Source organism: Schistosoma mansoni, chromosome 1, assembly GCF_000237925.1.
Source record: "Schistosoma mansoni strain Puerto Rico chromosome 1, complete genome".
Classification (NCBI taxonomy): domain Eukaryota; kingdom Metazoa; phylum Platyhelminthes; class Trematoda; order Strigeidida; family Schistosomatidae; genus Schistosoma; species Schistosoma mansoni.
In genome coordinates, this window is record NC_031495.1 from 52,962,390 (window position 1) to 52,976,889 (window position 14,500).

General features: G+C 30.8%; 1 protein-coding gene across 1 annotated transcript in view; it reads right to left on the reverse strand.

Annotated features, from left to right (window-relative positions):
• Smp_154760 (egf-like domain protein) overlaps nucleotides 1-11,373 on the reverse strand; it is a gene marked incomplete at its 5' end in the record, with an annotated part of 77,323 nt that extends 65,950 nt beyond the window's left edge. The window contains 3 exons of the mRNA XM_018794830.1: nucleotides 1,730-1,901; nucleotides 2,985-3,154; nucleotides 11,137-11,373. Of these exons, the coding sequence (XP_018649203.1) occupies nucleotides 1,730-1,901; nucleotides 2,985-3,154; nucleotides 11,137-11,373 (579 nt within the window). The remainder of the gene's footprint in view (nucleotides 1-1,729; nucleotides 1,902-2,984; nucleotides 3,155-11,136) is intronic.
• Nucleotides 11,374-14,500: the final 3,127 nt, after the last annotated feature.

Consider the following 14,500-nt stretch of genomic DNA (forward strand, 5'->3'; position numbering starts at 1 on the left):
CTCCCAAATTCTAATCTTCTGAATTCCTCATGTCCCTATCTTTTTTCTCTTTTCAAATTTATTTCACTGAATCATACTCCTTAAATAACATCTTCAAACCCTAATTTTTCCGATTACTGCTTATACTCTTACTACTTCTACCACTATGGGATTTGAATCGACAGTTGTATCTCCGTGCTAATGTGGTATGGCAACTCGAACTGATGTACGTACGTATGAAGTTCTACTTAGTGACTGACTGCCTGACTACCTGTTTAAAGATATGAGATAGTAGCGACTTATTTTTATGTTACATGTATAAGTACAACTGAAGGCGTATTTCATGCACAGATTTTAGAGATCATTAATACTTTTCGACACTACAAATTTATAAAACTGATGGTTTCCTGATATTTAATTTTCTAAACAACATTATGACATGTCAGATCTACAAAAAAAGTTTATTGAAGAATTACAAAGAGAAAACGTAGGTACGTACCACACAAACAAATGTTTATGTACATGAAAAAGAAACTATGTGGATCTATAAATTTAATCTTGATATTCTTACCATTAGTGTCTGACATGTAGCACGGAAAAGTGTTATACAACTAATTCTAAATATATTATGTACCGATAATCTATTTAGTTGATCAACTGTTAGAATATGTTTCCGATTTCATATGAATTTATTAGGTGTGCCTTGATTTTTGAACTTCTACCTAACCAATATAACTTCAACTATGTCTTCGTAACTGACTTGATAACTTACTTTTGTTCCACCTTCGACAAATTATTAGTTTCATAATATTAATTGCTTTAAACCTATTTTGTTAATGCTTTGATTGATCTGTTTTCTCTTGGTTGTTTGTCCACATTTATCAGCTTACTTAAACCAGCTATGATTATTAGTGTACATTAGATAGTTGAAAATTTATGGTGCTAAAATTATATTCATATTCATAACATCTCATTTGCATCACTTAAAAATCGTACTTAAAACAAGGATAAACGTTATTACATTTGAAATGTATGGCTTTTGTATCAAAGCTTTTTGGTAGTCCTTAAGCCACCAAACTTATGTAACATTCTGTTATAATGAAAATTAAGATAACTCTGGGGTTAGAGATCTGATTATTTTTACAATAATATCGTTATCTAACCTTCACAATGATGTTTGTATGATCTTATATTTAAGGTCAATTAGAGATTTTTCATTTCGCATTCTTATATTATGCCACCTTGTAAATGTAGTGTGTAGTCAAGTCTTGCTGATCGGAGTGTTTTTTTTAAAGACAATTTAATATAACTTCATTTGAAATAAACACTTAAAATATTAAGTTAATGATTAATGTTGAATGAATTATCAGATATTGAGCAACGTGGGACACATTTATTCACTTTTTGCGTTGGTGGCAGAATTCATACAGGGTTTCAAAATAGATACCTTTGAAATAACAGCAGAATCACTGTCTGGTACATTGATGAATTTTTCGCTTAACAAGGTTTTGGGATTTTATTTACAATAATCATTCAGTATGCTTTTTCTAGCTTAAAGTATCAATCTTTCCAAGCCTCTATTCCATACAGTTTGTCGAGTCCTACAGATTCTTTAGTAACAATACTGACCTTCAAAGTCAGCATAAATTGTTTCGAAGGCATTCAAAAATTAATTACTAAAAACTAGGGTCATACTGAAAGATATCATATCATAAATAACTCATTAAAATAAAATGGCAGAAAAAATTACTTTTTGGTTGATTAGGTAAGCGTTTGTCATATTTTCCCACAGTATATGTACAATATACTGAGCCTTTAATTCAGCTTCTTCAATATATGATAAATGTATAAATTTTATTAGACGATCTATTTGCATTCTCTCTACACATGGTAGTTTTGAAGGGGACAGCAAATCAATTTCCCTAAATACAAGAAGAAAAATATTTTTATAGAAAATAAAAGTTGATTTAAAATTTATAATGTGTATAAATGTAGAACTATTTTTCCAGATACTAAATTAAAACAAACTAAGGTTTGAATTTTCCAAGGTTCATGGCATCCAAAACTTCTATATTATCTTCAAAAGCCACTCTAATGGTAACCATAAGTGATATTTCAATTATATGCTTAGCTATCAAGGAGCATGGTTTTCTTTATCCTGCTTTTAACAGGGAATTTTGTTGTCTGTTAATTCTAAAACTATTTGAATAGAAGTTCTATCACTATTGATTGCATTGTCCGATCACTTCCCATTTATTTATGTCCATACGCAAAGTGGTTAGTGTGATAAGATGTTATGTTATTTATTGAACTTTGAGGTCTAAATGCAGTCACGAGTTTAGTTTTGGTAATGATAACCGGATTAGAAGCATAATGTGTCTTCCAGATAACTGTTTTAGGTTACTATTACTAACTTATGCTATTTAATTTTCCTCAGTCTTGTAAAGTGATGTACAATTTATTCATACAAGCAGAAGTAAGAAGGGCTTTAGATGTTAGCCAAATTTTTATCTAATTTATAAACTTTTATGAGTATCACTTCAATCTCAATTCTGCGGCCATCATTTACTTATCTCTCCTAAGCCTATCCACAGTGGAGATTTTGTTTAAGAAGCACCTTACCGAATGGTGCTTACACCAACATGAACATAAACAGTGAACATTTAAGATGTGAGCGGCCCATCTATATTTCTTATAAAATGATCGTGTTATATCCTTATAATTTATTCGAACCAAGAATACATCTTAATAACAGCTTGGATATTTAAATGGTTGAATACGTTATTTTTTAATCACAGTGCACATTCAATACCGTATATCATCATTTACACTGATAATAACTGCCCTAAAATTATCTTTAACAGAACGCTTAATCCAATTTGACTCAACTACAATGGTGAATCGGGTGTTAGTAAAACCAACTGCTAAAACCATAGCTTACAGACATATACTCCCCATATTTATAATATGGAAATTTAATTTGACATAATGTATTGATTACTTACGTGACACGAATTCTTCCAGATTTTCCATCATTCACTGAACTAAAAATGCTTAAATATCGTCCATCAAAATCTTGTAAACGTTGATTTGTGATACTCGTATTGACAGGATAAGCTGATGGCAAATTATCTCCAGAAATGCTATCTAGTGCTAGAAGACCATTTTTGCGGATCTGGTAAAATAATAATTAAGTATAGGAATTCTAATAATTTACATTTGCCAGTACTCTTAAATATAACATTGCATTTTATAATGTTTTGCTATCATCTTTACAGATGTAAGAATAAGAGCCTAGTTAATTGTCAAACTTTAGTTTTCAATAACTGTCTACGTTGAAAGAATAAACAGTCACAGAATAAGCAATGTACTTTATGTGACATACGTTTGAACGTTAAGGTAATATCGCTAGTACTCACACAGTCAATATTATTCAGAACACAACATATTAACTGGTATTCCGTAGCTCAATTACACTGATTTAAAAAATGTATTGACCATTGTTTTTAATTCTTTTCTCATTCTGCTTCAGGGATTTCATAATCGAAACAGCTAAGTCAGTTAACTATCACAAAAATTTTTGTTCGTAAATTTACGGGAATCGAACAATTCAAATTCTTCACAAAATTATCCAACATAAAACTAATTACATTGAAAATATTTGTCAGGAATTTTTTTAACAAAATTATAAATTTTCAAAGTTGCAAGGGGAGTAGCAATAATTTAATCTTTGGAATTGCATAAGAAAATCATAATTTAACTGTACCTTTCTCCATAGCCTTTAATTAAAAGATATAATCTTATCAAACTAGTCAGAGCAGTCAGTATCGTCTAAAGAACATACTACCTTGTCACTTTTACAAGTTTGTTTGCACATGTTATGGAGTGGACAGGTTATACTTATAGTACACTTAAACAATGAGATCGTTTCTAACTTCCCTTCAATGATGTTCTCAATTGATTAATTTCAATACATTTGCATCTTGGATCTCCTCTATGATTCCAAGCATAGTTATCGTATCAAATGTCTTGCTAATAAATGGTATAATTAATCCAACGTTGAGCCTAACATCATTTTTCCCCGAGCATGCTAAACATTTTCTTTCAGTATGGCCTTTACCTAATCAGAAGTAACTGTAAACAAATCAAGTCCAAAAGTCTAAACTATCCAAGCTACCCGAACTTATGATAAGAAGCACTTCACCGTGTTAAGTAACAGAAAGAACTACGCGTCTGTTAATCAATAACTGTTGTAAATTGACGTTAAATTTCATTAATTCCTGATGGAATACACAGATATTGTTACGAATCTAAACTAATCCAGTAATTATCAGCGTTTGACTGTTGTACGCAACTACACATATATTCTCATAAAATTCTTACCGACCGTTTTTGTTTATTATCTACTTATTTACTGACAAGATGGAGATATATCTCTGTATATTTAATATGTTTTGAGCGCCCTTTATCAAATCATATTTGAAATTCGAATAGAAAAAGCTAATGTAAACTTGACACTAAAAGGTGGAGAAAAAAGTTTAAAATACTTTGTTTTTTCAACTACGATTTATCATACGATAAAGGTCTTAAACATCTATCTGTAATAACATTACAGGTAATAATAAGCCCTCACTTCTTGTTATTCCAGCTTAAAAGTTAATTTTCTTAGTGAACAAAATAGTAATTACAACATCTTAGTTACTATTTCTACCCATTGTTGACCTTTTCTTACACATACATGTTTAAAAAGTCATCAATCTAGTGTATTTTCACCTCATTGTAGTTTTTTTGATTGACGTACCTAGAAAACTTATATTTCGGTAACAGTTGTTTGAGCTAGCGGAGAATAATCAAATAAATGCCTCCGAATATTTCGGGATTTTAAGTTACATTTTATTGTGAAAATGTTATTTAAAGAATTTTGGTGATGATATATTGAAAAAAAACACTGTGGAAAGTTTAAAGTAGGCAAAATTTCTATAATATTAAAGTATTTATTGAATTCAAGTTGTGTTTCATTCATGTAGTACAGTAAATCTTTAATAAGTCAATATTTGAAATGATGGGATATATCGGTTTTAAATTAAATAAATAAGCTACCATTCTGTTCTATCCGTTTGCATTCAGAATCAAACTATTTAAAGTTCTTCTATGTCTTTAAAGTAAAACTGACATTATAAATTAATGACGGTTAATGTTAAATGAATAGTTTTTCAAAGAGTTGTAAACTTCATAAAGAACTTATGTAATCTGGAGCCTTTTGGGCACTTCGGTTAAAAATGATAGTATTTCTGAATTATTGCTGTGTACTGGTATATATATATATATATATTTCCGTAGCATATATAAGAGCTTAAATTCACTTAGTATTGTTTGTTTGAATCTTCCCATTGATGTTTAAGACTGCAACTGGTCAGTCTCTAATTGGCATATGTACATACTGTGCGTATTGCCTCGATATATCCTTAATTCACAAGCACTGTCATTTTGTGTATGATATATTTCACGTCATTAGTGTTATAATAAAATAAAATTGTAAGCAAAGATGGATAGTGACTAGCAGTGGAATCCAGGATGTGCGTTTCATCCTATTTGTGACTCGTCAGCTGGATGTGGCTGCACTCAGTAGCTGAGTGAATAACGCGATGACGTTTGAAGCGAAAGGTACTGGGTTCGAGTCCCAGAGTGGATATCAACTCTGAGATGCAGGTACATCCAGCCGACGAGTCTTAAATAGGACGAAACGCGCATCCTGGATTCCACTGCTAGCCACTATCCATCTTTGCTTATATATAGAAGCTTTTTGTGTTCTCTAGAATAGTACACAATAATAAAGTAAACTTTGAATATTGTTTAATTCGCTTTGTTATTGTTGTTGAAACTGGTACATACGTTTTGGCGCACACTTAACATAACAACCAATTGTGATTAGATTTTATTGTCTGTGTAAATATTTATCCAGTGACATGGTTTTATTTACGTACTTGTCGAATATTCCGATTGGAATCAATAATTATTATTACATTTGCTTAATAAAAATATATATATACCAGTGTTAAGATAAACTATATATCCTTATTACCTGTTTGCAAACAAGGGATCAATCGGTGTATTATCGATAGGACCTTTGTACTTTAACAGTTTAATATACACTGTCCAAGTAATTCATGTCATCTTTTTAAAATCACTTTACAAACAAGTGATTTTTGTTCAGATGGTCATTTGTTGTTATGAGACAGAAACTTTGAGTTCAATTTATAATATTTTGTATTCAAGGTTCATATGTATCCATACTCGTTTAACCATTAATTACAACGACTGATTCAACGTAAATTTATTAAATGAATCTGAGCACGTTTTGTTGCTTTTTTGTCAGCAATTTTTTTTAACTAAGTGAGAGTTTTCAATAAAGTTAGTTCGTTGAAATCTTTATATTATTTGGGTCGTTTGTTTCCTAAATATTCAATCATTTAGGTTAGAGTTGCTCAGTCGTCGAATAAAATCTTTCTATTTTTAGTAAAACTCAAAGATCATTTACTAACAAGACAGATTACAGAAGAACTTTAGTATTACAGAAAATTAGACATCAGGACTAATTAACTTTGTAATTGAGTGATAGTAGTTAACAAATAAATTAGTAAAGTGTACAAAAAATGTTCAACCAAGTAGCAAAACTCACTAAAGCTTCCGTTCCAATTGTCGTTTATAAATCTATTTTCTAAAAACCTCAATTTGTTTAACATTAGATACTTTCTCAAGAAAATGGAATGCAGGACTATTATTGTAATTACTACATAACAGGAATTTAATTTTTCTTAGCCACTTTTGACTCTCAACAATAAGATTCAATTGTTAAACAATCAGTCATCCTGGTGATTGATTTCATTTAATGAAGCGGATTGATATTAGTGAGTGAAATCAACTTCTGCATCCCTAACTATTTGGTATAATTTTTGTATCTGATGCTTCAAAATCATAATAAGTGGATAATTTTTTTAACTTAACAATCTGTAAAAGTAATTTATATTATTGTATAATTGTAAACGTGAAAATCAGAAATATACTTAATTATTTTTCAGTACTGTAACTACCAAGACAGATGTTAACACCTGTTATGTAAAAGCCTAATTAGTATTGTGATGGAGACAAGTAGCAATTACTCAATGTGTACGATGCTGGAAATAATCAATCTACAAGGTGTGATGGTTGCAAATAATATTTAATTCGTCTATGACCAATGATTAAAGAAAATATTCAGATAAATTAAGTGAATAGAATATATCAATTTCTTTTTACATATGGTAAGTTTGAAAAAAATACTTTAGTACTGAACGGAAATGAATGTACTGAGTATCCTGACGATAAATATTGAAAGACAATATTACTGAAAAGCTACTTAATCATTTAGAAATGTATCTGGTACTAAACGGATTGTATGTTCAGTATTTGAGGTAGAGAATAATTTACCAATAAATTCTGAATGAACTAGGAACAATTACAGTCCTGATATGTTACAACCTGTTAAACCAATTACCGTTAGAATACTGTTGTGTAATCTCTTACTTGCACGTCTAATATATCATACTTATCAGAATAGTCAAAAAAGAATCTATGCCGAGGGGAATAATTTTGTATGTTGCAAACATTTTAAAAGGTAGCTCATCGTATATTCCGATGAAATGAGTCAGTCTGTTTAATTCTTTTAAACAATGAAAAACAACCACAACGATATAACTAGTTAACATTTTTTTTACTTTTTTCATTTGTATTGACTTCTTTTTATTATTTTCCTCGTAGTGTTGAGATGGTGGAGAAGATTTGTAGCTCAGACGGATGGGTTAGATGGAGTTTTGTTCTCCGAGCTGGACTGTTTGGTCATGGAGTTTGCACTATTCTTCTGAACAACACCAGCACAAACTTCAAGTAGAAGTGAATTGTTCGAATTTTTCCACATTTGACACAATCAAGACGAAGAGGTAGACAAGAATAACCAATCAGGATTGAGTTCTACAGTATAAGCTTTGAGTCAAATGTGGAAAAATTCAAATATTTCACTTCTACTTGAAGTTTATGCTGATAATGTTGTTCAGAATAACAGTGTAAACTCCATGACCAAACAGTCCAGCTCGAAGAACAAAACTCCACCTGAACATCTTAGTATCTGTCTGTATTATAATCTAGAGAAACGTGTATTCAGAAGTATTCTACTCGAAAACAAATTGTTTTCAGGGCTATACTCACTTAAACAATATCGTGACAACAAATTTAGTTGAACACTCATTATTGCATGTTTTGAAGTAGGTTTATCTCTGAAAGCTTAGTGCAGTTAAATATGTTTGAACAGTTTGTCATTAGCAATGCAGAAATTAAAATAAACTTAAATAATATAGCCAAACTGGGCGTTATTAAATTTGAGATCATTATGGACTGCATAATAGGTGATCGCAACTGTCCTAAAACTCCGTAGTATTTTTCTTTTTGATGAAATTTGCATTTATTACACATTAAACGATTCCCAAGTTCCAAGCTATCTTTGCTAATCACGTAATAAACTGGGTTTAATATATTGTAAGTCCATGCCATCACAGAACGATGTTGTTTGTGGTAGATAATATATAATACATAAATTTTTTTAGAACAGACTGACAAGGCACTCATTCAAGCTAAGAATTCTGAATAAACATTCAAGTAACATTTTGATAGAACATTCTACTCCGATGTCCAGAATAATTTAGCTTTGAATTCTAGTAATTTAAATGTCTGAGCAGCTATTGAGAGCCTATACTAAGAGTACATTATGCGATTATGACAACGGTAACAATCAGTAAAATGATTTTCTTTATTTTTCCAAAAATTCCCTCGGACTAATACATTATATAACTTGGAAAAATTTCCCCTATTATATGTAGTTTTAGTAAGAAAGGAATCTTATCTACTGATCATTTGTTTTTCGAATTAGAGAAACATGTGAATGCTTTATTTAATCCACTGTTGTAATTTGCACAGGTTACATCATGGAAATAGTTTAACTAAACGACTATTGAAAACTAAGAAACACTGAATATTTCTTTTATCCCAGTGTGGGACTCATTGGCAGTATGTATTCAGAACACCAGCGGGGGTCGAACTTATTACCCTAGGTCTCTCGACCATTAGGCCAGAACTCATTCATGGATTAGTACAGCTTCAACTGATTCACGAGATCATGAGAGCCTATTTCATTGACTGCAATGAATAACTGTACCATATCAAATTTATATGAACTCAACCAGTCACGACTTTTCACTAGAAGTTCAGGAGTTACCTCTTAAACTTAGTCGCTAGTAACCATATGATTATTTTCCATATAATGATGCTGGATTTTCCTAATTCGATTGATTCAAATTCATAAGTCAAAGTAATTAATTTATTCACAAGAATTCTATTCACTTAAATAGGCATTTTTACCTTAATAATGGAAGATTTTTTCTCTTCTTCGACTCTACTCTCATTTACTTATTTTCAGTTGTATGTGCTAATATAAACCTTCTAAATTGACAGAAATCACTTGACATTACACATTTCAATTTACTTCCTTCCGAAGTTGATGCTTTAGCTTTTCGACCAAAAAGGCATTGGATCCTAAACACTAGTTCTTCCTCTAGTTCTATGAAAAAGTATGTCAGCTTTCACAAATCTGACCACTAGTTATCTATCTAAGTACAGTATACTAGTCTATCTAGCACACATAACCCAAATTAATGCTACTTTAATAAACAGTGACATTTACAACCACTTAATACTGAACACGAAAGCTCTATAAAGCATAAACGAGAACTTTAGCGAATAAGCTTTAATGTGACTTCTAAGGTAAAAATTTGACATCTGTCATTTTAAAGTGCATATGATGTTGTAACTGTTTTGCGTTTTTAATGTGTCTGTTTTTCACATACTACTTTGTAATGATAACTCCATGCCTACAGTGTCTATAACTTTTTGCTGTAAAGAGATGTTACCGACATACGTCTTATATATCGTTTTATTAATAATCCTGTAACAACGTTCAATCGAATCAACTAATAGATTACATCGTTTCGAATGTTATACCCAAGTTTTTAATACTGCTCCTTCTATTGTATCACCTTGATCACATCTGTAGACTGGTTTGCGTTCACTAATCATTTTCAGAATGTATGTATATAATTCAAACTCTTCGTTTTTAAATTATCATATGCCGATTTAATAAATAAAATGTAAGTAAAAGATAAAACAAAATATTGTACTGAATAAGTGCATTATGGATAACAGTGGGATATATGACGCACATCTCTTCCTATTTGGAGCTCATCATCTGGATGTATCCGCAGCCCAACGTTGATTTTCATGCAAAAACTGGAGTCTAGTACTTGGCATTTTAAACGCCCAATGTATTGTCCTACGAACTAGTTAGTTCAAATGGTCGGTAACTTGATAAACTGGTATAAAATTTGTAGGATTTTTAGAAGTTAGGATTATCCCATAGTTACTATCCATGAAACTCGACCAGATAATCCGAGGCCTCCACTCAGGACTCACATATGCCAACAAAGACTGACCAAATTTAAGTTAAGAGTATTAACAGTGGTATATTCCAAAAGCTTTCTGGTAGCAACATAATGCTGGACAGTTATTTCAATGTATTTATTAAGTATTTTATTCGTCACAATTAAAAACTATGATTGAGATCATTATCGTTATCGCTGGTGAATAGGTAATGAGAAGGACTATTTTCAAATTAATACAACGTATCCCATATCCCAACCTTTTTTTACCTTGATTTAGTCTACTAAACACTCGAAAGGAATCTTCTATCATACCTTTAATACTTATTATAAGATTAACAAACATGATGAATTTTTTAGGAGATTCACAATAGAAAATTAATAGTTGAGATCATGAGTCATTTGAAACTAGACCACCAAGGAAAACCTGGAAGCAATGGACGGCCGTTTCGTCCTATTGTGGGACTCCTCAGAAGGGCGCATCCACGATCTTCCTTCGCAAGATTCGAACCCAGGATCTCAACTATGAAAATACTGAAATTTCCACAAAAAGTCCTACTGAGAAAAGTAATAGTTATTAGACTCATATTGAAATATTATAAACATTGTTTTCTTTTCTAAAAAGACAATAACTTACAGTAATTTTTTTAATTAGTGTTTCATATATTGGGATAGGATATTGTAACTCATAAGTGAAACTATCTTCATCAAATCCTTCTGAATAATCATATATTTTAGTATGTAAATTATCATTTTGTGGTATAAATTGAAAATATGGATTTAGTTGAGTTAACCCATTTTGAACATTATTAAATAATATTAACAGAATAATGTATATACAATGTGTATAAATTTTTCCTACTGGATTTTGCATTTCTGATAATAAACTCAAATTAATCCGATAATGTAGATAAACTTTCAATAGACAATCATTCTAATAATGGTCAGTACTGTCTACCAAAACATTTTGTAGTCATATATTTATGTGTATTTGTGTGCTACACAAAGCATGTGTAACTATACTTGTATCATTCTAAACATGTAGACATATATGTCTATAGCCAATGTATAACCTTGTTAGTCTATAATTATGTGCACTAGTATTGTGAATGAATTTCCTCTCTGATGATTAGTTTACCTTATTCACATCTGGGCACAACAAAAGTAATAATGTACACACTACAAACCTTATTTGATTTTACAAAAAAAATTTTTACCTTAAAAAAAGGTCAAGTGTAAAATAGAGTTATTTTCACATATGGAAAAGCCTAGACTTACCTTTACCTGAATGACTTTTGTAAATCAATTACTTTGAATTATCTCGCTATTAACAATAAGCCTTATTTTATATGGTTGAAATGATGATTCAATTAAAGATAGACCACCATGGAAAACCTGGAAGCACTGGACGACCGTTTCGTCCTATTGTGGGACTTCTCAGCAGATAGATATAATCGATATGATACTTAATAAAATAATCACATTGATTTTCATATATCTGTCAACTAGCTATTTTTATTCTAAAAAAAGTTTCAATCGGTTGTACTTTGCTGATATATTTCAGCAAGATGGGACGAAATCTTGAATGAAGTAATACAATTTAGTTATCTTTGTATATTGTTTATTTTAAAAAGGAAAGATGAATTATATCCAAGAGAAAACCATCTTTTAGATAAGAGGATATACTTATATCTTACTTTATTTGTTATGATCAATAAAATTTTTTTTATTTAAGTAACTAAAAATAATTCTGAATTCACTACTAGTACACTTATCAGTTAAATAAGTCATTTATATGATGGATACATTTAAATAAAAACCAATATTTAGCATTACTTGTTTGAATCTTCCCATTGATGTTTAGGACTGCAACTGGTCAGTCTCTTATTGGCATATGTGCATACTGTGCGTATTGCCTCGATATAGCCTAAATTCACAAGCCAATATTTAGTTAGATGATTGTGACCAACAGAAAGCAGTTACAGTGTAGAAAATGGAATTATTCTAAAAAGTCATGTTTGTTTGTTTACTTTTGTGTAAAACTAGAACTAAGCAGATATTCATTTCTGGTATTATATTCACTTAATTTCAAAAAAAAACCCAGTAAAGTCCTCAAAGTTAAGATTATTCAGGTGATAACATCCTTTGACATTCTATTTTAGATAGTTAATTTCATTTACGTATGAATACGGCCTTCTTTAATAAAGGGTATCAGGGAGTTTTAATAATGTTAAATATAGTTGGTGTTAGAATATGGAATGTTAAAATTTCACATTGCAACATATAAATCCAAAATTTAACATTAATCACTGTAGTTAGTTTCACCTAGTCTTAGGAATTATTCAAAAATCTATGACAATGAACAATCTTACAAAAAGCACAACTTCTAAATTGTTTTGAATATATCATATTATGTATTTTCATATCGTAAAAACGGGGGCATACAAAGTTTCGCCTATAAAACATGGGATGTTGTTTGCGTAAATTTATCTGCTAAAACATTTTAAGCGTAGACTGTATTGTTTCTTCAAGAGATTAGGAAACGATTTCTTCATTTAAACCTTAATTGTCAAATAAATTTCAGTTTATATATTTTTATTAAGAATCATTGAAAGCAAATCAATTTTCCTACAATTCTCTCAGTCTTTTGAAATATCACATAAAAGGCTTACTAATATAAGTTCAGGACACTCCAATGCTTATTTCTATTTATTTCAAAAAACTGAACAGTAAAAGTCACTTAGTATTGTTTGACTGAATCTTCCGATTGATGTTTAAGACTGCAATTGATCAGTCTCTTATTGGCATATGTGCATACTGTGCGTATTACCTCGATATGGCCTTAATTCACAAGCATTATAAGCAAAGATGGATAGTGGCTAACAGTGGAATCCAGAAAGCGCGTTAAAGGTTATTAAGGACCTCTCAATAATTATTAGGTAGTTGAAACGTGGTTTTTAGAGTCCCCAAACCTAGGTCTCGTGCTATTTGCTGGTCACCAGCAATAGTTACCTATAATCTTGGAGTAGCTTGTGATCCTCAATGGGTTCAACGCCAAATCATTCAGCCTCATTGTCTGAGACTTTACCACTGAGCTATTCGAGCCTTGACTGACCTATGGGACTGAGATATCTGTAATTGATTAATTACTATCGATCAACACTAGAGGATTAAGCAAACATGGTGTTGATCATTGTTCACTCATCTACTGAACTCAGTGTTGATTGGATTTCTCAAATGTGAATTTCTCTAACACATATTTTTGAACAAAAACTGTTATTGTAGTGTATAATAAAGTCTTATCTCTGATAACCGTTTTCTTTATAGTTTATGTTTTTTTCTTCTAGCGACTTTATTTGATGCACATTATAAGAAACACTTTTATTTTAATCGGTTAAACTTTACGCTAACCAAAGGTCAGTAGGAACTTGTAGTCTTATAAGGTCACATTTTTCACCCATTTCAAAGTTATTTATTACAATATAATACAACCAATGTAGTTTATGCTTGCATCAAGGTATTATATTATTTTGTATCTAATTTTAATGAAATGTATCAGAAAATGATATAAATAGGTTTGTAAATCAGTATACCATAAACACAGAAATAGGAATATTGTTCATTATAATTATCAGCTATAATGTTATCCAATCGCTCAAATATGGATTTATATAATCATATGAACTATTATAGCACAACAGGTATTCAATTAAGCAAAGATGGATAGTGGATAGCAGTGGAATCCAGGACGCGCGTTTCGTTCTATTTGGGACTCGTCAGCTGAATATACCTGCATCTCAGAGTTGGTGTTCACTCTGGGAGATTCGAACAAACAATAATAAGTGAAGTTATTCAACTAAGTTTGAAAATATAAAATATTTAAGAGTTTATAAGCCCTTTAAAAATGTGCAGTAGACACCATGACTGTTTAAGTTCTGGTTTGGAAAGGACAGGAGGCTAGGTGGCCTGTGTTAGTCTTGGCAATGATGGTCTCTCAGTTG